The sequence below is a fragment of the Prorops nasuta genome, unplaced genomic scaffold (genome assembly GCF_024137725.1).
Source record: "Prorops nasuta isolate Cenicafe-Biocafe unplaced genomic scaffold, Cenicafe_Pnas_1.2 PNAS00015, whole genome shotgun sequence".
Classification (NCBI taxonomy): Eukaryota; Metazoa; Arthropoda; class Insecta; order Hymenoptera; family Bethylidae; genus Prorops; species Prorops nasuta.
In genome coordinates this window covers 2,980,010-3,007,912 of record NW_027116812.1, presented here as the reverse complement: position 1 = coordinate 3,007,912, position 27,903 = coordinate 2,980,010, and the positions used below count along the sequence as shown (strand labels likewise).

At 40.8% G+C, this 27,903-nt stretch overlaps 1 protein-coding gene across 1 annotated transcript; it reads right to left on the bottom strand.

Annotated features, from left to right (window-relative positions):
* Positions 1–30: 30 nt before the first annotated feature.
* On the bottom strand, positions 31–27,430 carry LOC136779222 (ankyrin repeat and sterile alpha motif domain-containing protein 1B-like). The gene is made up of 19 exons (XM_066736694.1): positions 27,290–27,430; positions 23,640–23,720; positions 23,400–23,556; positions 23,138–23,283; positions 22,912–23,034; positions 21,290–21,516; positions 20,960–21,176; positions 19,355–19,576; positions 18,759–19,038; positions 17,886–18,560; positions 15,002–15,176; positions 9,462–9,827; positions 8,936–9,063; positions 8,467–8,853; positions 6,860–7,216; positions 6,203–6,361; positions 5,910–6,047; positions 5,549–5,746; positions 31–5,410 (listed from the first exon to the last, which is right to left on the bottom strand). The coding sequence occupies exons 1-19, from the start codon at positions 27,391–27,393 to the stop codon at positions 4,955–4,957; spliced, it is 4,596 nt and encodes a 1,531-aa protein (XP_066592791.1). The 5' UTR covers positions 27,394–27,430; the 3' UTR covers positions 31–4,954.
* Between the last annotated feature and the right edge of the window lie 473 nt (positions 27,431–27,903).

Here is a 27,903-nt window from a genome sequence, read left to right as displayed (position 1 = left end):
CGATAAATAAACACACAGACACAGTTTTCATAAATTATTCCTTTTATTGATTTTTTCATCGTTCGTCGTGACACAAAGCAGGGAATAATTATTTCCTTCTCTCGTCATATTTTCTAATCAACGTGAACAATCATTAATAGTATAGTTTACAATAATACAAGAAAGAAAGTAGGAAGTTTGCGTTTGAATCACTGTACCGAATTTGAAATAGCCCTTAAACCGGTATGCGTAGTGCATACGCGTATGCCTATTATACACACGAACGTTCTACCTATAGCAATGCAGAATCACCTTCTCTCGTCTCTATCAGTTTTATAGCTGCTTCATAAACGCTTTTTGTCTCGACCAAGGCTATTACAGCAAGAGGATAGTCCGATCCAAGTATATCATATTTAATTATACTAATTTAACCTAACGACCCTGATATTTGTACAGCGCCATACAACAAGTTTTCTGACTTTTAGCAATTTATCAATTCGAGTCCCCTCCGGTGTCCTTTTCTTGCTCTTCGAATACGTGATGGATGATCAGAATAGTGAAATATCGCATTCGCATAACAGTGCTACAGCGTCTTTCCCATCCAATATTTCACTCTTACCCCCTCACCACTGTTCCTCGTCATCGGATCGAATTCATGAAACGTAAATATATATCTATATATATATATATGTATATCGCGCAAAGTTGTGATTCGTCTATTTGTACTAGGTACATATCTTTGAAAAAGTGTTTAAAACTTAGTAGTTAACGAGCGAGTAATTGGCAACCTATGCAGTCTTAACGATGTACAAGGTTTCTGCCACGCCCTCCATTATCAGTATACCTGCAGCTGATTACTACACATGTGTCTATCTATATAGAGAAGATTTTCGTTTTTTTTTTCTATATGAACTATATATTCGTTATTGGGTGGCTTAAGTCGATTGCGAGGCTCGGTGTACAACTTGTATGCGTTATTCGTCGTGTTAATTAATATAATCAAATAATATCATTTTGCAATATCTTTAATTATCTATGCGCCTTATCTATAAGATAGAAAGCGGAGTACTTCAGCAGAGATATAATACTGTAGTATACAATATACAGCTATGTTTGATAGAAGTAGTAATTCACAGACATGTCACAAGAATATTACTACAGTTGCTTTAAAAGATAAATAATATACTTTGTTACTCTCTCCAATCGCCATTCCCCTTTACCCGCACCTTTTATTTCACTCGATAATGACAACAATGTTAATTATTATTTTTCTTCTCTCTCTCTCTCTCTGTATCTCTCACTCTCCCTCTTCAATTCTTTTTACAACAATCGTGATCCTGTTATATACACTCTCTTCTGTTCACGATACTTGTACATTTTTTATCAGCACCCTTCCCCCTTCCCTTTCACCACTCTTCTTCTTCTACTACTTCTTCTTCAACTCAATTGAATGAACGTATTCATGCGATAAATATTCCGTCCAGCTTTTACTTAGACTAATAGCAGGAAAGATGAAGTTGAGATATTTCGTAAATGCACATACCTTTAAATATCAATAACAATGTATATATATATACATACTTTGTAATATTGTATATCATGATGCTAGACAGGAATTACAAGAAGAACAAGTTTTTCTTCTGGTTTTATGCGATTACGATACATACATACATTACATACAACATATCTACAATATTAGAGAAGAGCAAAACCTTCGATTGAATAAATAATGGAAACGCCTTTCTCATAGCACAGGAAACAGGCAATAAAGTGAATTATGGCGAGAACGAAACAACAGTAAAAAAGGCTACTACGTCACCCTTTGACAAATTAGAGAAATTTGCAATAAAACCAGAAATTATTCAGCCTTTACCCGTAGGGCGTATACAATATAATTTAAGTGTTTCTACATAATAGAAGTACACACATCGATATTTCACAATAATTTATCTCGGCGTTATTTTCATTCAACTAATTCAAAAACTTTAATCATCGTTAGGTATTGATTTCATTTATACCAATATTATGCGATATTTGGTCTGTATCACTGCTACCATTGCTATTATATCGCAACCACTCTCCATGTCATAACGCTACGCAATTATTACACTAAAATGTATTTATTCGTGATAAACGTAAAACTTCTTTTATTGCGCGATTCAACTATAAAAGCTAGTTTATTTAATTAATCGTTCATTGAGCGTATTATTATATCGTCTCAAAAACAATGATAAAACTTTCTATTCAATTGTTAAATAAAATTAAGGTAAATAAATAAATTCTTTCATAAAACTTTCTTCGCAATTAAAAGATTTAATTTACCTAAAATATTATACGTTCGTTACTCTTATTTTATTTTTAAAGTTCTTTAATTAATAATCACATTGCAGGAATCCATTCGAGTAGCACAATCTTCACATCCTGCATAAACAATGTATTTATAATTTATGATTCTAATAATACAAAGCTACAGTTTTGCTTCCTATCTTTCAATGCTCCTACTCTTTCTCCCCCCCTCTCTCCCTCTCATTTATCCATCTATATCATTTTATCTATATAGTTATCTTTATCGCTTTTTAATTCTGAAATGGTAAGCCTTGAGGGATGTCTTTGATATCACACACGTTAAAAATAAAAGTTGGAGACTTCGTTGAAAATGATTGTTTTCAAAAAATGCTGCATCCTTTGTCTTGGTCCGAGAAAGATTTTTGCGCGCTTTACATCTACCAGGTTTTATAAAACTTTCAATCACCTGATAAGTCGACAATCCCAAATGTTTTATCAAACGTAAATATATATTTAGAGGTGAAACAGGAATATCTGTTAAATGCATAATAGAAACTGTATAACTAAATGCATGAATGTGTGGTTGATTGATGTACATGTGCGTGTTTTCGCGCACACACACATTAGAAGAAAATTATTTTATCACGTTACACCGTACAATGGGATCTTGCGTTATTGCAAAGGAAATTATTAGATCCCATCACAGGGTATTACTAGGAATTATTACAATCTATTATCGACACACGAAGGAAGCATACTAGCTGCGAGAGATTTGACTTTAAAACTGCGAAGCTACTAGAGTAGGGGCATGGCAATACGTAAAACATATGTATAATATGTGTAAATAACACAAAGGGGGAGCAACAATAATAGTATCCACATTCTCCAAAGTCTTTCTTAATCGTTCGTAATCGTATAATTATTTAACAATCTAAATGCTCATATTTATACCCATCGTGCAGCAATGCCTGCCAAACTCACATATCACTATACTTGCACCTTACATCGTATCTATAATTCCTATTTCGTCATACATAAGGTTATCATTAGTCACAAGCTGCAATATCTATGAAATAATATTTTTTAACACGGTCCTTAAAGGTAGCTGCGTTAAAATAAGCAATTCACACCGAATTTTTGCTTGATACCAATAAGCCAGTCTGTGGACTGACTCTTCTACACTGTCAACATCCCAGATGAAAGAAATGCAAAGTATACGTATATGTACATGTAATATACAATTGGGTCGTTTCCCAGCTTTTCTTGTGCTCCTGCATCAATCAGCTATCTAATGTTCAGTCTTGAGAAAAGCATCAGCCTCAAAATCTCACCACTAATTACTACGAGAGATTGTTAAATTGAGCATTATTTGTCACTTTACGATTTAGGCAATTTTACCTATTCGCGTACTCGTAGGAATGTAGATTATATCGATTTCTGAGTAGCTTCTCTCTTTCTCTCTCGCTCTCGCTGTCTCCCCCCCCCCCTCCCTTTCGCTCTGTCAGGCAACCCCTAATTTTGCTTTCGGATAGTTCTCAAACTGAAGTAACGTTTATATCCTTCTTATATATATAGAAAATGCTGTTCGAACAATGAATGGAAAATAGCGAAATTAAGCAACGAAAAGTTAATAAATTTGACGCACGTAACGCAAAATGTAATAGGCGATAGAACTAGAATTTGTAAATTATATATCACATTTGGAAATATCGACTCTTTAATTATCATCGTTGTCGTAATAGTAGTCGACTCTATATGTCATTACACTATTTTTCTATAGAAAAGCAGTATTGTCGAATCTGTATCTAAGGGAAGTAATTCAGTCGTACGTTACTCGAAGGAACGAGCAGCGTCTATATATAAAGGATATTAAAGAAATCCTTTAAACCTTGGCACGTGCGTCAATAAATTGTGTTAAAAAGTATGTTTCGATAAATCAGTCAATGAAATGTGAATTGCATCAGATACTTGAAAAATTATATAAAAAACGGTTCACTTACCACGGTACTCTTATACTGTTGTACGAATAAAATTATGTCGAAGACCCAAAATGGATGGTCTCCTTTATTCCTATCAATCTAGTGTACTGCAATATAGTATAATAGTGTTTTCTCATGATAAAAATGAGCAGGCAAGCAGCGGTCGTCCACGCGACTCTACCACCCTTACACTCGCCCCACTTCGGCTCATCAATTGTAAATAGTCTAGCTACAAGCATTTTCAATGAAATTCTATCAAAAAGTTCGTACTTATACAATATTAATAAGAAATCTTTTCTTTACTGAAATCACGAGTGACTGTATTGCTAAATATTCTCAGAGGGTTTTGGTACAGTCCTTACACGTTATGTTAGCCAGAAAGACAGGGGAAACCACAGCTGACTAGAAAACTTTGCATAGCCCGCTTCAGCGTAGAAAAGGAAAACGTTTAAAGTTTATACAGATTAGTCAGAGCCAGATAGAGCTTATTCTACAAAAGATTAAAATTAATCTCACAATATTGAACACTTGGAGAAATTTAGTTGGCAGTAGAACTGTTAGCTCCAATCATCGTGCCTAGAGAAGAAATTATCATTGAAAGATGATAAATCATAGCCCAAGTGGTGTATTGGATCTCGCATGGTAAGTCGATAAAATAGAATAATAAAAAGATAAAAATTGATTTTAGGCCTATAGAGTGTCTGCTAGGTTTAAAGCTCCTCGGACAGTGCTATGGGTGCTCTTGAACCGGCCTTCATGTCTTTCACACCGACGCCTATATCGTCAACCGGTGCTGGAGCCAACTTCAGCTGGTTCCCATTGATTTTAATATCGTTCACCGAATGGGAGCGTCCATGGGTAACCAATGGCTTTGTGGCTAAGGCCTTACTACTAATGTTGGAACTAGAGCTCGTACTAAAATTAGAATTCGGACTTTGAACGGAGTTTGAGCTGGTGTTATAATTCACAGAAGGAGTCGTTGAGCTGCCGCTTGAGTTGGTGGATTGTGAATCCTGGGATGTATTTGGACTTGTGGACTGAGGACCAGGATTCGGATTCGAAATGGATTTTGGCCTAAGCTTCGACTTGGGATTGGTATCGATACTTGGTACAGCTGTAGACGGTATCCCATCCATCCTCGCCAGTTTCCCTTCCTCCTCCTCGTTCTCTTTCTCGCTCTCGATCTCGTTGGTTCGTTTCGACCTCGACTTTGTCGTAGCCGAACCAACGCTCGCGTTCGCCTTCCTGCCCTTGGCGTTGCTCTCCAAATTCCCTTCGAAATCCATGCCTCGGTGGGAGTCGACGGGAGATGCGTGTGGTAGTTCCGTGTTCGGGGAGATGGATGATTTTTTCAGCGTTACTCTATTGGTCGATGAGAAATTAGCCAACTGATTAGCCGATTGAGAACGAATCGCTTGACCACCTAACTTGTCCCTCAGCGCCATTTGGTAGGCAACCTCGAAGGCTTGGCCCAAGGTCAGTATAACTTCGGTAGCTTGATCCTGAAATCAATTGTGAAGTGGCAACAAAAAAAGGAAAAAAATAAAAATAGAAGGAAACCTCTGTGTTTTTCGTCGAATGCCTGGTATGTACCAGGTATTCCAGGTTGGGATTGTTCAAGGACGCAGAGTGTAAAGAGAGAAAAAGGTTAAAATAATGCTTTACCATGGTAGGCACATAGAAGACGTGACAGAAATGTGTACGGCTTGCGTGGTCCTTGGTGATGTAGGCGAAATGAGTCAGATCGTCCGCATCCTGGCACGCGCAATGAATATTACGAATCTCGTGCTCGCATATTGGCTCCTACCGGTATAATCGTGGAAACGACCGAGGAACCAACCGACGAATCGACCAAATCCACAAAAAATCACAAACAATGAAACGCAATTAGGTACACAGATCAGATATTACGAGCTACTTGGAAAGCTCGCGTAGAACGATCGTTTTTGTAATCTTACATTCGTCAAAGTATTCAGAAAGCGAACTCCACGATAAGAGATGGCCAGTGTAATGTCTGGAATAATTCTGCTATCTTGACAAGTCTTCTTAAGCTTTTGAATGGATTTCTTCGTGGACTCGGTGCCCCTCAATTCCTTCACGACGGTCGAACCCAAATACTGTGCAGCAACAAAGTTCCCAATACAAATATCAGTGTCAATTGAAGAGCAAGTATGTATAGTCACGAGTGCCAAATATTTCATTTGTTTTACTCTTTAATTATTAATATATTATTTCTGCTAATTTCAAAACCAATATCCTTGATAGGATAGAATCGAAATTTTTACCAGTTGATATGGTATAGTTATGATTTATATTCTGCACAAAATCTGTTATATAATTTTAATTGATAAATCAGTTATATCGTTTAAGTGTAGATTTTATGTTGCTAGAGACATAGAATTGTGATGTTTCATGCATATATACATGGGTACTCGTGACTCGGGACTCTTCAATTATACAGCCTACACAGCACACGAGCATATGTATAGCAACGTGAATAATTATTCAATTATTGTTCTCTGGTGGCAGGACTGTGCAGACACTTGTGATTAGATCATGCGATGACCTTGCAGAGGCTTATTAACGTAAATTGAGAGAAATCATGGAAGACTCACGTTAGCAACATAGGTGACGCATCCAATGATGAGGGTTTTAGGTTGGTGCCTCCATTGAGTCTTCAAGGTGGATGGTACACCGAACAGCAGCTCCGAGGGTGCTCGAATCTCAAGTTGCTCCGTAGTTGCTGAAATTGCTCCGTTATGGGAACTGGGTCGATGCTGGGGTGGCTGAGGAGCGGGCCTACTTTTACGATGTCTCAGGGTGCCACTGTTCGTTGAATTTGTACCTATTAGCATAGAGCTGTTGCTGTTGTTGTTGCTGTTGCCGTTTCCGTTTCCGTTGCTGTTCCTCCCATCCATAGCTTCCGGTAATTTCTCTCGAATCTCCTCCTTCAATTGTTGGATATTTGTCTTCTGTGGAAAATGCAACGACCGAAAACATTTTATTCGTCTCTCTCTCTCTCTCTCACACACACTCACACACACACACACACACACACACTTTCAAAAGTAACGAGTTTAAATTATACATATTAAGATTTAGTAGGTTTACAGACATACCGAAAGAGAATATTTATCATTATTTTTCATTCGAAACATGTGGTACACGAAATCTTGTAATTAAACAATTATGCCACTTTTAATGCTAAAAATGGTTTTTGGAAATAAATCACACGTGTGTCGCATGTCTGTACAAGAGAGAGCTGTATTTTTAATCTTATATTCAATGATAATGTATTTTCCAATAATAGGATATTTGTTAAAGGTATTACTCATCAGATATCATCCTGCGTTAAATTTACAACCCATATTTTATGTAACTGGCACAGAACCGAACCGTGTAGAGATTGGTTGTACAGCGCATCATATAATACACGAATGCAATTACAGCAAAATTCGGGCAATCTCATAACGCGAGTAAAAGGGGGTGAGGGCCATGGAGTTACGTTGAGAGAACATTGATGGAAATACGAGGGAAAATGGTGGAGGAAGGGATAAAAACGACAAGATTTATAAGAAGCTATAAAAGAAAAGCGATTTATCGCTGATGGACGATTGTGGCTTGTATCGGTATGGAGCGAAAGGTTTGATAAATCAATAAATTCACCATACCAAAGGGGAAGAAGGGTAATTTGTCAAAGTTGAAAAAAAGGCATCGACGATAGAGTCGAGAGTCGAGACGACGCGTTCCGAATATCCGAGTGACATTAACGAGCGTTAGTGATCTAATTATGAAACGCAGAGAGATCATCGATAATAATAAGTATATATGTATCCACTCGAAGAGGAGGGCGAACGGCGGAGAAACGAGCGAAGGTGCTCAAACAAAAAATACCTCTTGCAACTAGCCTGAAAACATCCTCAATCGTCCTGCTAAGCGTAACACAAGAGTACGCGGATCTGCACACGCGACAATACCGGTGCTCCAATTAGCCACGATATTTACATTATTGCTACGACTCGATGGAGCTCGATCTAAAAGCTATCGAGTTAGGGTGGCAAGTATAGCGTGTCACCGACACGCCTACACACGCATCGCTGCCTGCCACCCTACCCCCTATTCTATATATCCTGACTCTATATATATATATATATATATATATATATATATACCTGTGCCCACCTGCCGAGCACTAACACGACTCTCCTTAAATTCCACTTACCAGAGTGTTAAGGTCCTTATTGATGTCATCCAAGTTGCTCCCCGTACCATTTTTAGCTTGAACCCTGCTGATATCTTTATTGCCACTGACCGATGCCAAAATTCTTCTTCTGTGCCCTGGTTTCTGGATCTCTAAAACGGCCGCTAATTCGACCTCCCAGACACTTCGAACGCGATCCATGTCGGTGTACAAATGCTTCTTAAACGTCTCCGTGTACTTTTCCAGGTGTATGGCCTTCAACCAATCCTCCACAGTTTGATCAGCCAGGCCCAACGAGAGCTTATCCACCTTTTTGCTCAAAAGTCTCGCGGCGTCCATAATACTGGCTCGTTCCTCGTCGCCGGTAATTCCCATGTCCTTCAGATCAGCTTCGTCCAGCACACCGTTCTATTGGAGAAAGAAGAGGGTACAATGGAGGGTGCGAGGTTTTTACGTGATATTCGTCGATACTCCTTCGATCGATATTTACAATGAACTCGATATCGTCCAAGCCATAATTAACGAATAACGATTCGTAATCGGCGAAGCCCAAGTTCGACAGCCACTGACCCACGGACGTTGAAGCTACTGGACTGCTGCTGGCGTCCGAACTGAGGCCTGCAAGAAGCACCATTCGCCACGAGACTAATATGTTATCTTATGTACGTATATATGGTACGGTAATATTTCTCCTGTATGTATTAATAAATAGAAGGTGGAATGCGTATATAGACATGCGAAAATAATGAATAAATTATTATTAAAAAAACAATTTTCTTCAAATCTATGTAATATAAAATTCAACCCTTATATCTTCCTGGAACAATAATTAGTCCTTTAATATACAATAAACGTTTTTCATTTACATGAATTTTAATTCATTTAACAAAATTTACTAATTTTAATCTATTATTTATTTACTTCCAAATGAATAGTCGATTAATTGAATTTCCACACACTCTATTCCATTAATATTAACGATAATATTTCTATACTTGTATAGTGTAACCAGTTACCCAATCTAGTCTGAAATTCTTTCTCAAGCTCGCTGACAAAGACAGACTCCCGTACAAGACCCGTTCCGAAGGAAGCCATGATTTCAGATATTTTGGCCCATTCTTCCTGCTCGTCGAAGGGGCTCATTATGCTGAAGGACTTTTCATCCCGTTCACGGTCCCGCTCAGCCGAGCGGAAAGACACTTCACCGTCATCGGTTCTCTCGCAACCGCTTCCGTCTGTTCCGGTACCCATTCCGCATATAACTCCTCCACCCCCTCCTCCTCCGCCTCCTCCTCCTCCACCCCCACCGCCACCGCTGTAGACGTTCCGTAGCCGGCGCAATGTTCTTGGTCGTTCCGCCGTTACCGAGCCCTTCAACAGTCCTGTAATCCAGTTTTCCATTTTTATATCCCGTCTTCTATCATTTCTCCAGATCGACCATCGACCGATCCGTGCAATTCACCCCCGACCAATTCCTAGCAATGGCTAAAAAAAAACTCCATTTACAGGAAATCGATTTCTAAGCTTCAGCTCTGTCGCAGTGATTTGACCAATTTTTAATGACAAATATTTGCTCTCGTGGCTTCCACATATAAACGACTCGCGTTACACCTACTCCCCCCCCCCCCCCTTGTAACCTTCATTTACATATATACATAATACAGCTTTTATTCTGCAATCACAATTATTGCTGTAGCTCTCACTAAAGTCTATAGAGTCGAGTTACTCGCGCATGGGCTGCAGCTTTCAATATTTGAATTTTTCTAACAAGTCCGTGTTATTCTACGCAAACAACAAGTTGTTGCCGTTGACAGGATAAAGGTTGAAGAGAGAGCTTTCATAGAAATTGCGCTAATGAGAGAATTCGCCGAAATGCGCGAATAGGTCGTACGCTGGTATGTGTGCACACAAACATATATGTGTACACAGTATGTGTAAGCAAAGAAAAGAAAATAAGTAGTGCATTGGTATTAGTAGTAGTGGCCAGAGGTTGGCTCAGCCTTTTAAAGACGACGCTGGGTGTCCCCAACTGAAATGCCTCGGGTGCATACGCAACAACAACTACGAGGATGCAAAGACACACGCACACACATATACATACGTGCCACGTGTACGGACCGTACTAATGGAGAGCTCATAAAAACTCCAAATGAAAACAGAAAAAGGAAAGAAAAACAGGGAGGGAGTTTGAGAGAAAGCGCAACACAAACTTGCAGCAGACGTACGTAATTTTAATTAAAGCTCCATGATGGACTCCGTTGCGCACTCTACACCAACACTCTCCTTATATATCGTTATTGTTGTTATTATTAATATTACCATTAGTATCTTCGCATTGTGCACAGGTATTCGTACTATATATATATATATATATATATACCTATAGTCATACCGCGTAATTCCCCCTTTAAAATCGCCTCTCGATAATTATTCCCCGTCCTAATTTAACTATACTCCTCATCGTCGATCCTTCGATACACGTTTATTATTCGTACCAGTTTACTACCTTGTAAATAACCATTATTATTCGTCGATCTTATCTTCGACTATTTACCCATAACTATTACATCGGATCAAATTAAACTGTTCGAGCAGAAAATAAATCCCTTGCAAATTTACGTCTTTTGAATGCAATAGACGCTATAAACGTTAAAATAGTCCTAGCGTAAATAAGTGCACGAAAGGCCTTAAATGGATCGTAAATAATCCTGTCATAGACTTTCCATATCAAAGTTATTAAACTGCTACATTTCAACATGAAAGTAATAAAACGAATTTGAAGACGATCAAACGTTACAATGAATCGAGTGTGTGTACATGCACGTCTCTATGTATTAAATTGTACAATATATGCCATTCTATGCAAAAGAGCAGATTATAAAGCCACGAGAAGCGAGCCGTGAAAAAAACTTTACGTTTATGTATCTCTAATTTATTACCGAACGATTCATTTTTAAAGTTTCAGGCTAATCGGGAAAACGATTATCTTTCAAGGAGAACGTCTTTATTGATGAATAACAAAGGAAGTGTAATTTTGTTTCTTTTTTATGTTTGCGCTACCCCTCTCGAGTTTGGGGAATGACAATATTCATCATGGAGGATAAAAATGACAAGGTGGACGACGTTACAAAAGTCAATGCACTGGACATGTATATAGTAATCGATATTTTAACAATAACAATTAAAATATAAACTCTATTTTTATCTGAATTCTTCAGCTGCTACAAAAAATTGTTTGATCGTGATATTCACGCCTTTCTTCGATTATACTTTGCCTAGAAACTTGAGTTGAAAATAATAGTGTTATATCGGTAGCAAGAGTCATGCGCCAGGATTAGAATATCCGTCTAAAAATATCAGATTTGCAAAGTTAAACGACACGAATAAATTAATGTATAATAGCACCTCGATGTTATGTTGTATGTGCAAATTTATGGTGAATACATATATGAATATTAAAAAAACATATGCTACATACATTTAATCGAAAACACTCGACCTTCATCAATCACTGTACTATTATCGAATAACCTACTTCCTTCTTACTTATCTGGGAGAGCCTCATTTTACAATTGTAATTATTCGTTAAAAAAACAGAATTACTCGTACTCATCTAGCTTCTTTCATTAAGCGAGACGTCTAATTAATATACAAAAGATCATTAGGATGTAAAAGTTTATTTTGCAGTATACTTGACATACATATATTTAAATACCTGCGATTTTATTGTAATAGGAGGAACCTGGCTAAAGGTGCTATACAACAAGAGGTTTTCGCTGGAAACTTTTTGAATAGCTACAAAGTGTTCATTCGAGGTGCACATGGGCATGGTACGACTGCGTACCAACACACATTGAGCGTGGCCCAACCGACTCACACACTCTCATATTGCAATAGGATAAACAAGGACAGCAGGACACCAAAGTACAAGCCCTCCTTCTCCTCAAAGGCAGATGTTAGCCTCTCTCGCCATTACCCCCACGCACTCCGCTCCCAGCTATAGTACAGCAATCGCACACTTGCCACTCGCCACTTGCTGTACTACAATCGTGACTCGAATATCGTCGTCGTGTATCGTCTTGTCTCACCTCTCCCCCTCCCCCCCTCTCACACAATTATTCCACTTCCGTTTATTGCAACACACCAGTTTCCATTAAAGAACGACAATGGCAAAGCTACTTACGATCAATGAGTCAAAAAGTAAACTCGAGAGAGAGAGAGAGTTTATTGCATAACGCGCGAGGCTCGATTTGTAATCACGGTGAAACGCCTCTCTCGCTGACGGCTCGGTATTCTTATCAACTTGGATTGAATTACAGAGATATATACGTCACTCGCGCACACTCAAACCAAACACGCGTGATCAGCAGTAAAAAGACACGAATGAGACGTACAAAGAAATAATATTCCGAAGAATTCCGAGGTTCGAGTACTTGTGGAATCCGTGATGCGGTTGTAAGACTGCTTCGCTTGTTTTGCCTCAAGTTCGCACGAATGCGTTACGTGTAACGTTTAATTTTACTGCGATAACAACTATATTTATAATTTGGATTATACTGGCTGGTTCGAATGGTCAGTCTACCCGCTAGCTCACTCGCTCGCTCACTGACTGACTGACTGACTGACTGTGCCTGCCCATCTATACCAGTCTCTGACGATTTACCCTACAACGGAGAGAGCAGCTACGAGAGACGGGACGATACGGGCGCTTGTTGACAATGTAAGGAAAGGAACGAGTGGATCGTTCTCCGTAATAATAAATCCAGCCTAAAGCAATTTACTTTGTTATAAGAAACAAATTGATCGTAACAAAGAGTTACAGCTTGAGAATTGGTGGGCTCGTTCCAAGGACAGTCTGCTTTGCTCGTAATCCGAGCTATCAATTAATATTAAAGCCTCAATTGCTACAGGAGAGCAGCTAAATTCTGTGGCAATAGCTATACAGTGATTAAAGCTAATCGTGAGTCACGTTCGATTTATTTCGTTATCACAGCTCTTCAGGGATGATTCCAGTAAAACGGTGGAACAATATTTACCAAGGAATGTTTATTCAAGCTTTTCCATTGTCTTACGGAACGCTTGGAGCTTTCAATCTTTTTTGTTAAACACTGTGGTGGTGTCCGTTGGGCCAAGCATAACACACAGTAGGCGAGTCAAAGGCTTGTTTAGCATTCGCGTGTTCTCACGACTGGCGCGTAGTAACGGTAGTCCGCTATCGGACAACCACGGATATCACAGCAACGCGATTGAATCACAATTCAATTCTCACTGGAAGTGCTTAGTCACGCCTCTTCTCCTTATTAATCACTTTGCTTTCGTCGTCAAGATCGTGGACTTGGAGCAATGTACTCCATATTTTCTCCGTCTAGACGATTATGCTATTAGAAAGCTTGTAGGGCGAACGTCGGCTAACGAGATTAATCGATATATCGCATTCATTCGCAAGGTTTACTAACAAAGAAAAAAAAACAATTTTTTATGTAATACTCAGTGTTTTAATAACCGATTCATCTTTTGTAGAAGTATACATATCTGCATAATATGATATATATATATATATATTTCGCTCTACGAGTATTCTCAATAAAATCTATGTGTATATATATATATATATTTATAGCTTGAACGGCTACAGTCTATATAAAAGCATTTGATACAAGAAATACCATCAAGAATGTTTTAATATATTACAAAACACAAATTTAATATATTACAAAACACAAAAGTGATCTGTACAAATGTATTACATTAATTTGAAGCGGTATGTGTATATGCATTTATCTTAAAATAGATTCGATTTTGATTATTAATAAAAAATGGAACTTAACAATAAAATCAGAATCAAATCTATTGGCAACAAAAAAATGTGTAAACTTAATCAGCAACCTGTAGATATTAGCCGTGTAAGTGTATTAAACAGTAAATAAATGTTGCGTGGGTTCTCACAATAATAATTTGATAGTAACAGGAAGAAAGCTCGGTTAATGCAATGGAAATACGTCATTTCTACATCAACTTTTGAGCATATAATTATAATAGATTATATTTATTGTATATATATATATATATATATATAATTATTGAATATACGTTAATATACGGTAACGTAAGAATACTGCCACTTAACAACGTTGGATAAAAAGAAAATTAGAGAGGGAAAGGGGAAAAAAAGGGATTCCCCTTTATCCTACAAATAAAGGTAAGGAATTAATATCGCAAAGCACCATGTGAATATAATTTTGTAAAGGTTTGATTGGTAAATTCTGCTAACTGTATACAATTTATTTGAATTCTGGGAAACAAATTAATGGCGCTGATGGATTTGGTATCAAAAGGAAATTACTATGCATGTATGTTATAGGTTACTGGAATGTGTGCGATAACACGTAAATTGTAATAGAAACAGAAGGCCAATAGCGATACAACAACATGAACATTAACGACGACAAAGACGAGTACGATGAGGGAACAACAAAAACAGTAAAATGAGCATAAACAGAGACGTGGTTCACATAGAAGCGTCATGCGGTGCAGCCAAGCGTGCGTTGCTGTTTACCTGCGAAGGGCGCATCACCAAAGTACTCTTCAACGTTGTCCGTTGACATACTCTTATCGGAAAGAGAAACGCTCGATAAGGAACCGCTGGAAGCGTCCAATGATCCACCAGCTGGAAACTGCAGCAGATCCTCCCCCGTTTCTGTTTCCATATCCCGCGACCGCCTTTTGTACACCTGTTGAAGCCAAATAGACAGCTTACATAAAAACTTCAATAAAAAATCACTCGAACACTCTTCGAAAAAAGCATTATTTTCAGAGAAGAAGCTTTCAATGAGTTTTCGATGCCCGATAGAATCAAATGCTTTATTTAGCTTCTTTTTTCTCATTTCCTCTATCATTTTTTACCAAATCACTTTGGCATATCGAAAGCACCATATCCACCAGCTCTCACATATTTTTATTTTTTACCAAAAATTTTATTACCACTATTTTTATATTACTTGGCAAAAAAAACACGAGCACCGATGTTCCAACGTATGGATTTTCAAAGGCAATATTTAAAAAAAAAATTCATTTTGCACGCGATAGAAAAGTGCTGTATTAAAGTCAAATAAATTGTGTCCGACTAATGCAAACACGGCCCATCGAAGCTTTAACAAAAGCAGAGGTTGAAATCAATCGAGTTGATGTACATTAGACGGCACGCGAATGTGCGAGTAACGAAAGAGAAGATTTATTACAGCATACACGGAGTATCGAGGTTTTGGATTAAAGTAATTAAAATGAGATATAAGCGAATAGAGACGGTAAGCAGTGGCAAAGAATGCTCGTTGATGGAATTTCTTGGCGATCTTTAGACTGGAGTGGTAACCGGAAGCTTCCGCTACAAATTCGTAGATTTCTCGCTGTTGAAAACGAGAAGTCAGACACTGGCAGGCAGGTCTAAAAGCCGAGGGCTTCATTATTCAAAGGGTCTCGGCATCTTGCATTCTGCCGCTCTACCGCATTCGCGGAAGTTGACGGGTTGAGAAGCAACCATCCGTAGACGACTCCTCATCCTCGTCTCTGCTCTCATCTTCAGCCTACGTCATCGTATCGTATCTTACATCCCTCCTTCTTCTCCTCCGACAGTGTGTTCTCGCCTCTCCCCTGGCCTCCCCAACCATTCCCATCGCTTTTTTCTATTCATACACCTCGCCCGTTAATGGAACACGACACAATTGGTATTAAAAATAAATAAAAAATACAGAAATTTAATTTATAAAACTTCAAAGGATGTTTTTATTTGAAACACACGTAGCGCCAAGTTGGGTGAGCGTATAAAGCAACGTGCTGCTACCTTCTCTCTTTTGGATATATACCCTACAACGAAACTGTATTCAATGTGTGATATTTTCTCAAGCATGTACTACAGCTGCTGAAAGACATGGATTGCAAGTGCATATCAGAGCTTCTACGCGAAACAGGCTAAAGAGGTTAGTGATGTGAACTGCGGAAAGGGGGTACCTGGTGTGTTAAGGATAACCAACGCTAGATGTGAACTGAACGCCGCCATTAGTCTCACAGCAGAATGATCACACAAGACGACGTGGCAAATGCGTGTGTATGGTTCTCAGAGAGGAATTCAGAAGGATTGCGTTGGTGAAAGAGCGAGCCACTTGGTTCCTTGCAAATCGCATCAAAGATCAAACACAGCTTGTATATTAGACGTAGTTTGATAGAACCTTGCGTCTACTGCTTATCTCGTGACCAAAGACTCGGGGTCAGGGGTTGGGGGTCCATCCAGCATTGACATAACCAACCTAGCGAAAGGATCGTTTGTTGAAATTTCACTGCTCCTTATCGCACGCGGATTATACATCTTATCGGTTCCTTTACATTTTTAGCCTTGGGCTTTTAAACGCGAAAACTCAAATTTCGAGTTTTCTCGCGCGATGCTTTTACATGAATTGCGATGCTTTCCTGGCGCCAGCGATGCGACATCTACCTCGAGGCACATCGACCACTGCGTTTGACAATTTTACGTACAGTGACGCGACGCATACATAACGCGAAATACTCGTGCATGTAGCGGGTACACGCGTATATATATCGAAGCACATTCTTCGTATTCGTATTCACACTCGTTTCTGGCAAGAAGCAGCCAAGGATGCGAAATTGAACGCCCATTTTGCACGCATGGACGAACGCTTGTGACGAATCCCGGAGATAGCGTCGACTGCGCACAACTCTCCTTTGAAATGCTAGAAAATCCTCTATCCTCTGCGCCTCTCACAAGACAGCTACTCCTTCTCTCTTTTTCTTCCTTTACTTCTTCTTCTTCCTCTTCTTCTTCTCCTTCTCCTTCTCCTTTCCCCTTTTTATTCTTGGATGAAAGTTAATATACGAATAAATAAACCGATACTTTTACACACACCTTGGTGAACGCTGAACCGTAAAAGACACGGCGAGCAATAAGATTGACATACATACAACAAGAATATCATGTAGATACAATGCCTCAAAAAACATGCAAATGCTCAAAATGGATTTGCAGAAAATTCTTCCAATTTTCTCGATTAACATTTACAGAGCGCCAAATCATGAATCGATACAATATTTTCCAGTTTAAAACCTCTGCGCTTGGATCACTTCGACAGACAGACGCAACTATTTCTCTGGCAAAGGCGTTCAACCTGTCTCGAATAAAAAAAAAAAAAAAAACGTTAAAATTGTACTATTACCCAATTACCATAATGGAAAATTCAGTTTAAAATATACATACACCGATTAAAGCAATTATAAAGTCTAATGCTCGTAGGTGTCCGATAACACAAAGAGGGTGGTCCGTATTTTTAATTTAACAGAAAGGTGTTCAACCTGCTCTCTTCCTCCCTTCCCGCACCTCTCTCTCTCTCTCGACCAACAATCAGGGATAATCGTTGAAAAAGAGTTTACGTTACCTGACTCAATGGACGAATGCGTTCATGGATGGATTTCTCGGCTTGCATGGCAGATGGGGGCGGATGATCCGGGGTTGGTGGTTGAACGTAATGCGTAGGACTGGTCGGCAACATCATCTGTACCTTTCGCAATCGTTTATCGGTGGCCTCGCGAGAGAGCTCGAGAATCTGGGGATCCAGGTTATCGCGTCTATCGCCGAGAAGACTCTCTTGGGAAGATTTGAGGGTGAGGAAGGCGTTCGATACAAAAGTTTCCTCTTGAAGCTCGCTCTCGCTGCAAGGAGATTTATTGGTTCCGGCGTTATTGTCAAGGTCGTAATTGACATAGTTGACGCTTCTTCGCAATTTTCGAAGTGGATTCTGTACTTTGATCGGCCTATTCTCGTAGATGGACGTTATTGCCACTGGCTGCTCCTGGTCCTGCCTATCCTCAGCCTCGTAGCGAGCCTTCATATCTACGTATTGGTCCACGCTCCTGCTTACGTGTCTAAGATTTTCTCGTTTCTTCTGCAACTGTTCTAAATCTACGTGACTACTCATCCCACTCCTCGCCAGAAACAAGTACTCGTAATTGCTTGGTCCCAGACTGCAATCGGCCGATAAGGACATTTGGGTCTGCAGGTGCGTCGGTGACACGGACAGATTTCGTCTTGGTGGTTTCTTTGGTGGTGTTGGCTGCAACGTATGTAAGAAGAAAATCCATAAATTTACGCGACACACAGGCGTGCAAGAACTTTACTATGCATGTACGTACAAAGGGACGCGTTGGAGAGAGTCATGGTAAAGGTAATTGGGAAGATCGTGCAAAATCGTTCAATTGTTTGTGCTAAATTTCAAAAGAGATTTTCAAGTTTCTCTTTCATCGGCGCTTACCGAGACTTTATTGTTGGAAGCCGGACTGTGAAGAGAGCCTGAGAGGGGTGCCATCGGCAAGTAAATCCCAGCGGTGTTGGAATCGTTGGGCAAACAACGCCGTTCCCGTGGGCTCGGTCCACCGACGCTCGAAGAGGAGGAGACGCTCAATTGGTCGGATTCCCGACCGTTCCCCCCATATCCCGTGGGCAATGTCAAGCACAAGTCCTCTGACAGGAAGCTACCCTCTATCCCACCGCGAGGGATAGGAGGCATTTGATAGAGTCCGCCATCGGAGCCTCTACACAAGAAAATTCAATATTTTCAATTCTCCTCCTCCCCCCATTCTCCTTTCTCTATATTTTCCATCTACTTTTATTTTGCTTTTTTCACCAAAGCCTACGCGACTTCCCTTCTTTCACCACTACACGTTACGTAGATTGTACATCTATATACTATTCTACAGCAATGTTTAAATATCTGCAGGAATTATGTAAAGGGGTTGGAGAGAAAGGTAAGGGGAAAAAATACAAAAAGTAAGAGATTAATTGGTTGAGAAATAGGAATTGAGTAAACTGTGAGCAAATTTGCAGTGTTCCTCATATATATGTCATTACCGTGTACTGTCATACGGTGATATTGGTGTTTTGTCGGTGCTAGTGTTTTGTGGTTTGTCTTCGGGGGTTTGGTCGGAACTTTCAAGAGTGTTTATCGAGTTGAGAGTGTCGGACATAGACATAAAGACACTGTCGAAGACGGAGCTAGAGGTTTCGGAGTCCTCCATTTGCCAGAGGTGCCTTAGTACCCCATTTGCAGTCTCCTCGCTCGGATCGTCTTGGCTGAAACCCGTGCGCAATCCGTCAACAACAACGACAACAGAAGAAGAAGAAGAAGAAGAAGAACTGTGACAATTGATTTAAGAATGAGATCTGCTTTTTATCAGCGCGCAATTGCCATCGAACACTAAAAGCGATGCTGCATTGTCGTATCGGTCGAGGCAAAATCAGGCAGCCGCTAAGATAAATGAAAAAGAAGAAAAAAGGAAAAACTAGAGCGAGGCAAGAGGCATTATGTACTGGTTGTATAAAGGAGAGCAACGATTATCAGTTTTACGTTGAAACAGGCCAACATTTACATTGTTTAACGTGATGGATTCATCTCGAGGCGGTCGGGTCGGGCTAGCCAACGTCAAACATTGACGATGGAGGTATGCGTAGCGAGAGCGTACAAGTTCTCTCTCTCTCTCTCTCATGCCCGTCGCTCCCCTCTCGTTCCATCTCTCTCGTACTCAAGCCCTATTCAAGCAAGGCAACCAGTCAGGCTTAGCAGCAAGCGTCGGCAGAGTGGCAGAGTGGCAGAGTAGCAGAGAGCACCAATGGGGTGATGCGGGGGTGACCTGGGGGCGAACGAGGCGGTCAGACCCACCATCGCCTGCCTACATCAGGAAAATTAAACCAAGCCAAGCGGTGCTTAACACGCTGGGGCTACACACGACCGCACCACCTCCTCCGTATTCACTGTTGCTTGCCTTCCCGGTCCAAGAGCCTCCGCCTCCACCTCCGTTTCCATCTCTGCCACCGCCGTCGCCGCCGCCACTACCGCTCTGTTACTGCTACTGCTACTGCCACTGCCGCAGAGCTGGTACACCACCTACACAACTACGACGCTGCGTGTATGCATGTGTACTACATCCACACCGGCTCCATTTGAAAGGCAGTAACGGCAGCAGTAACAGCAACCACCACCCGTCATCATCCCAGCACTCAGCAGGAATTCGTTCATTCGCTATGTGTTCGGTCCACGTCTATGCTTTTGTTTGTCCACGCCTTTTCTGTATTAAAGCTGCTACCAAGCGCTACGTACACGCGTGCCTCTGCAACTGCACGGAGAGGACCTTACTGAAAAATATTACGTCCTCTCTCTCTCTCTCTCTCTCTCTCTCTCTCTCTGGTACGCTCTTACTCGATCTGTGTGTGTAGCTTTTTTCCCCTTTTCACCCCCTCCACTCGCAATTTCCCAACGTGAAAAGACGATGCACGTTATACTGCGACGCCCCATGCCTCTACGCAAAGCAAAACCCCTCCAAATGTAGAGTATCAAGCGCGCAATGCTTTCAAGATTATTGCCTCATGCAATACTGTTTTTTCAGCCATTCCGAAAATCAACCTTGAACCATCCCCTGGCTCCTCACTTCCTCCTTGTGCGATTCCTCGGATACTCACAAGGACATGACGGAAGTACCGGATATACGACGATCGTTGTCCCGAGGCTTGTGATAAAATTGCCATTGGGTGGGAGATGTCCCTTCCGCCGGTGAAAGGTCGTCCCCTGGTCGAACATTTTCGTAAGGGCTACCCAGCGAATCGCTCTCTTGAACAGGAATCGGTGGCAAGTTTTCATTCTCCAAATCGCTTTCGGCTCCTGACGAGGATCTATACCCTGAACAGATTAGTTTTCACAAGGATTATTTGTCCTGCTGCGCAAGAAAAGCACCAAAGAAAGAAAGAAAGAAAAAAGAATATAATCTATCTGAACGTCATTGTTCGATGTACTTTTAATAACAGCAGTGATGTCCTGCGTTACGTGCGGTGGAAACTGGCCAAGGAGATCCAAAACCGTGTTCTGTCTGGAATCCCTGATTCCTAGGTCAACCCCTCGATCGAGCAGCGCCCTCACCACCTCCATCTTCCCGCAAAGTGCCGCCTCGTGCATGGCTGTTCCGGCGGATGTCCTGGTATTCACATCGACTCCAGCTGCGAGAAGGACTTCGACAACCGCTCTGAAAATCCATGCGCAAAGACGTTATTACAAATTTACTTCATCTATGAAAATTCCTTTAAACGCGAAATTCGTTCGTTAAAGGGTACCCGGTGTAGCAGAGATAGAAAAAGGAAAGAGGGGGAGGGGGGGGGGGGAAGGGGGATGAAAATTGAAAGCTGCATCTGGTACCGATTAACAGGGAGGAAAATTCGTAATCCCAGGATGGTAACTCTTTTTGCACTGCTATTATCAATTGGAGCTTGCTCATCTACATCCTCTGTTCTCTGTTCCAGACAATCGGGACGCGAAGCGGCCTATCCTCGTGGTGTCTCTGTCTGTCAGAGCGAAACGGCCGATAGCAGTGGCTCTGTACTGACCGCAGCCATCCGTCGCATATAGGATTCGCGGCTGGGCTGGGATCCGATTCGCATGCACCTATGTTGTTATTACCATGTGCCATAGGGGTATTTGTATACTGGCTTACCAAGAGCAGCGATATTGAATCCGATAATAGACATTACTCCGCCTCCACCACCACTCCCCCACCCCACTCCCGTATATCCACCTATCCACCATTTACCATCCAACCAGATTCCCGGGGTTGCTACTGCCAAACATCACGATGCTTATGTCTGAAAAGCGACGGCCTCGCTGTACATTCGACCAACGCGCACACGCACGCTCATCCCGCGTACATGCTATGCGGAAACGCGTTAACAGCGCAGCTGTTATACTACATCCACCATTGCCTGTAACGCGTTACAGCACATCTATGTAAATTACGCATCTATCCATAAGATTCCTCTTTGCTCTTATCAACCTTCCTCTCAATTTATTCCCACTGATTAAAGAGAGGAGGCGTTATGTATCAAAGTTTTGCCCAAGATTCTAATAAGTTAATCCAATTAACACAAGTACCACAATTGAATTTGAAATATTAATCTACCAAAGCACATATCCAATGGGCTATTCTAGCACACAGAAGAGTATTCAGCTTTTTAAAAATTGATTCAAAGATCCATTAAAGTGTTACGAGTGTCCATCGATATCAATTGTGATCAGAACTCCTTTCCTTTAGCGTTGAAACAAAATAATCCAGCAGCTATTCAGGATTTTCGAGCGTAATATAAAATGAAATTGGCGGTTGTTGGCAGTAACGGAGTGTGGACAGACGCGACGCCCGGACGCGTGGTTAAACACGTTGCTTCGAGCAGCGGATCAGCTTAATCAAATAAAGAGAACGTGATTGCTCTGCGCTACCAAATAATACTCGAGCACGCGACGCTATAAATCAAATGTCCTGACTCTCTCCTCCACTATCAACGTGAACGGCGATGCGTTGAGAGATTTTTCAACGACGTCGTTCCAAATTTCTTCCTCGTCACAGCTGGTCAAGGCTAACCCAAGCACTGACCTGTGTCCATTTCTAGAAGCCAAATGCAATGGAGTATGTGGGAAGATCAAGGACGACGAGGAGCTTCGTAGAGATTCGATGAGTTCCGGATGTGTTCGCACCAAAAGCTCCACGGTCTCTAATCTAAACATTAGACATGTAAAAAAAGAAATGTTATATACAGTTTTTGTAAGAGGATATACAGCTCCGAGTAGCTTTAATGGAAAATTGGATGAGATTAATTTACCTGCCATATTGCGCAGCAAGATCCAAGGCAGATTCACCACGGCTGTTGCGGATACTGGGGTCACATCCACACTGCAACAGCTGTGCCACCACTTCCGTGTGTCCATACTGTGCCGCGCAATGCAGAGCTGTCTCGTTATCTTTTGTCTAAACCAATAAAAATGAGAGAAATATTAATATCTTTGCTCCCCCCTCCCCTCTCTCTCTCTCTCTACCACCTTACCCTCTATAGCTATAATAACTCATGGCTAAATTCCACTCACCGCCAGATTGACATTGGGTACCGATGGCCCTTGGCTGAGTATTAGCCTGACGATCTCAGCATCGCCAGCCCAAGCTGCCAAATGAAGCGGCGAAGAGCCCTTGGCATCGACGACGTTCGTGGAAGCCTCATATTGGAGTAACAGTTTCACCACTTCACTGCAAAGCAACGTGCAAATGTTTCACTCGTCTTAAATCCACAACTCCAGTTGAATCGATGGAATGGAAACATTAATAATTACCGATGTCCGTTTAACGCTGCGTGGTGCAGAGCCGAGTAACCGCTTGCATCTTGCACGTTGGCTCCAGGTCCGCGTCTTAAGCTGAAAGTAATGAGAATATTTATTTGGATAGACGGTCGAATCAAGCAAAAGGATTTTAAAGGCTAAATTTCAATGGCTTCGCTGATGAAGCTTCTCACATCCGACACATGTTCTCGTTACGAGTCTTTGTGTGCCAAACTGGTCGGATGCATTGGTATACTGCGGCATAAGAGTATTGTATCAAATTGCGCAACTTTATAATTCACTAGTCGTTCGATCGATTATTTTTGTCAGTTTCTGAAAGGATGGAATAGTTGTACGCTCTTCAAGGTCGTTGTAGAAATGTCACTTGGGAATCTATGCGCACAGTCCTTACCACCTCCTGCACAGTTCCTCCCTACGTGTATAATAAACGTCATAACTTGATCCGTACAAGTATCGTATTTGCCATACCCTCGACCAAAGACCCTGATAGAATAGTTCATTACGAAGAAACACTCGATAAAATCTATGATATCGTCCACGGAACAATCTCCATTCTATTTCTTTCCTATGACACGGCTTCTGTATAGCAAACGAATGAATTTGAGCTCCAATAGTCACTCTCATCATTGATTTTCGCCAGTGTTAAATGAATTTTAAGGAAAACGGGCGTGAAGGCGTTTCCGCCAAGTCTAACAAGCCGGGGAATGACTTTTGAAATTCGAACGTGCAGTGATTTATTATAGTTAAACATCAAAAGATACCGCGTACAAACGATCGCGCGTCGTTAAGGCAAGATAGGATTTTAAATCATCGAGTGTGGCACGCGAGCAAAGTTCAAGTCCTCTCGGGTTTCTCTGATCCGTCCTGGTGCACCTCTCGAAAAGATTAAAACGAGGAAGCGGTGTGTGTGTGTGTGTGTGTGTGTGTGTGCGAGGTAAAAAGAAAAGTGGAAAAGCAGAAAAAAGGAGAAAGCAGGAGGGTTGCAGGCATAGGAGGCAGAAGTGGCAGAACAGAAGAAAACTGGTGGTTGCGTGCAGCGCAGCTCGAAAAAGAAAGCAGAGGGCGCACGTGCTGAATCACTACGATCCCACACCCGCCCCGTCGCCACGCACCTTTTTCGAGTAGGCTAGCTATTTGTTTTCCATGCCCTAACAACCTTAGGGTGGGCTCTTAAAGCCAACTACCTTCGTATCCGCTGAACCGTCTCTGTTACAGGGGATGCTTGCGCGTGCACGTGCCTATACGCGCCCACACACATGTGTGTTTATATATGTGTGTGTGTGTGTGTACTATATAAGCGACGAGAGAAACGAGAAAAGAGGGAAGAATAAGAAGGGGAAAGAGCGGCATGTGTAAAAGAGGTAGAGCGTGAGTAAATGTCCTTGCATCTCTCCGCGTTAAGGGACGTTTTACTCCCCCCTCCCCCTCCTCTCCATCCCTCCTTTCTTTATTCTCTCCCTCCCGGGCGCACGCTCAGTCTTTTCATTCATCGAGCTCATCCGAGCTCCTTAATTAAACTTGGAAGACTGTCCGCAAAAAAGCCATCGCCCAGGGCTTCCAATGGAATATGTGTGCTCAAGCCAAAAATGGCGTACGTGTGAGTGTCGTGTGCGCGCGCACACGTTGCTGCCTTGGATTAACATCATTCGTATAGAATGACCAAGGAAACAGAAAGTCATTAGGATCCTTTCCACCTTTCCAAATCAGTGCACGCACGTGGAAATTGTACACAGTCTTCTCGTAAGATCCATATTTCTCATGTAACGACACTCACAGTCTCGCCCCTTTGTCGTGAATAACATAACCTAAAATCAATTCCAGGATTATAGGATAACGTGCGGCAAATACAATGATAGCGACGTGTCAATGTGTTATTGTGTACGTATACGTAAAGTATCATCCTAAAAAGTGCGAAAATTGATCGATAATTTGTGCTGATAGTATGCGTATTCACACCAATACACATTCTAATCTCACGGTCATTTTGCTGGTATGCATGGTCCTACGGAGAAATTGAGGGGTGGGAGAAATAGTAAAATTAATAGTCAGTGTAAATGTCCGTGGAATTAGCTCAAGTGTTAGTAGAGCTTTCTTTGTCAACGAGGAGCGAAGCGATTATTTTTGTATTTTTCTGAGAATAGTCGAAATTCCTGAACTTGAGCGAGACCTTATTGATCGACGTGAAACGGCGCGTCGACGATCTGATCTGGTGTGCAGTGTCGACTAGACGCGCGCGACGCGAGAAGCAATACAAAGCAATTCGTTTTCTGTATGGAAGACTGGAATTTTATTTATTTATCCACTGATTTTTTATCTTTCGTTTGGGTAATTATTTGAGGTCCTTGATAAAGCTTCTGTAGGGAGTAGTGACTAGTTGAATGCTTTTATACATTCGTGTTTATTTTTATACAAACTATGTAGTATCGCGTGTGACGAATAACCCAAGCAATTCAACGGCAGCCAAAGAGCAATACGTTTTCTATACTATATATATACACGCTGCCGCCTGTGAAAAGATACCCTCTTCCTTTTCTCAATCAATCAATCCTTACTTATTCTTGCAGTATATGTACACTCGTATGAATAACATCCTTTGCTCCCTTACCGTTTTCGAATGAATGAAGACTGTGTCAACACGCGCATTGTTCGCTACTAAATATTACAGAACTTTATAAGATTATAATAATATAAAATAAATTGAAATAATTACCTTTAAAAGCGTTTAAAATTTATCATACTCGTTATGTTTACATATCATGTATTTTTTACAAAGGATATACACTGCTTGAATCACCGTTCGATGTTGATGATACATACTAATACTAAAATAGATATATTCTTATCTATTGACTAAAATAGATAGTGAGTGGCTGCGTAATCTGTGTGCTACAGCCCAGCACTAATACTGAATGAGCTTAAAATAAATAAAGTACATTGCTTTTATTGAAAGATAAAAATTCTTGAAAAAGACTTCACTCAAATGAATTTAAGATAAACTCGAAAAAAGAGGCTAGAATTAGACATATATATAACGTGGTATGATTCACGTCTCTTACAAACTGAATAGAAGTTTCGTATATTATACACGAAACTCTAAATCTTAAAAAGTGACGAGATAATCATTGAGTAGAAATTTGCAATTACTCATGGAAGTTAGGTATGCTAATATGTCAGTCACAAGATCCTAATTATTATACAATGAATGGCTCTAGCTACAAAGAAACATGTTGATATTGCTATGGAGTAGTTTCAATAACATCTTAACTCAGTGAGGAGTAAAATTTGTCTTTAACATAAAACGTTATTTAAGAATGAAAAAAAAACACCATCGGTTTTCTCTTTCTCACCTGTTATAAACAAACGCGCGGGCGCACACTCACACTCTTTGTAAGAACCTATACATGTATTTTGTATTTATGGGTTTGTACGATCGTCTGTGTTGTACATATATAGTCCATGGTTCTATGCTACTGTACCAGAGTTCAAAGTATGTACCATTGTAGCTCCTTAATTGTTGTACAAATAAAATTGAAATTATTTATGCATTACTTTTTATAGAAAAGTAAGAACATGGTAAGCGGAAGAAGAGGATAGAGAAGTAATATAAGAGAAATAATTGAAAAATGTGGCACGGTGACACCCACCTTGCTAGTGGACCACTCCTCTTTGCTCGTTGACCCAGGATCTTTTCGACCACAGTGACATTTCCACTTCTCGCTGCCTCGAGCAGCTCCTGATCCTTTCCCATGGTCCATTTACACTATAGTCAAACTTCAAGATTCACCTGTGCACTTGTCAATTTGTGTTTTTACTACGATTACTCTCATTTCATTGATCCGGAGTAGCCATCTTGAAGAGGCTGGCGACTGTTCTGCCGTCTACCGGTCGCCTAGTGGACGACTTACCGTGGATTTCGGCTCGGCTCGGCTTTACTCGGCCCAACTCGCTGACGGTACGAGTTAACACTGCGAGCTCCGCACCCCTCTCATTTCACATCTGTCTGTCTGGCCTGGCTCGGCTGGCTGACTGCTCTGTCCCTTCTGTTTCCTGCCTATATTTATTATAGGCTTTAGCTCTTTTGGTTGTTGTTATTTCGGTGTACTAAAGTAAACTATAAAATCGATTACATAGAATGGATAACAAAATTACAATAAATAAAGAACATAATTTCTAATTGACGGCGAATTAATAAAATGTAAAACTTCAAAACTTAAAGCCCCATTTTAATTAAATTTCTTACGAACATATAATCAGTTGA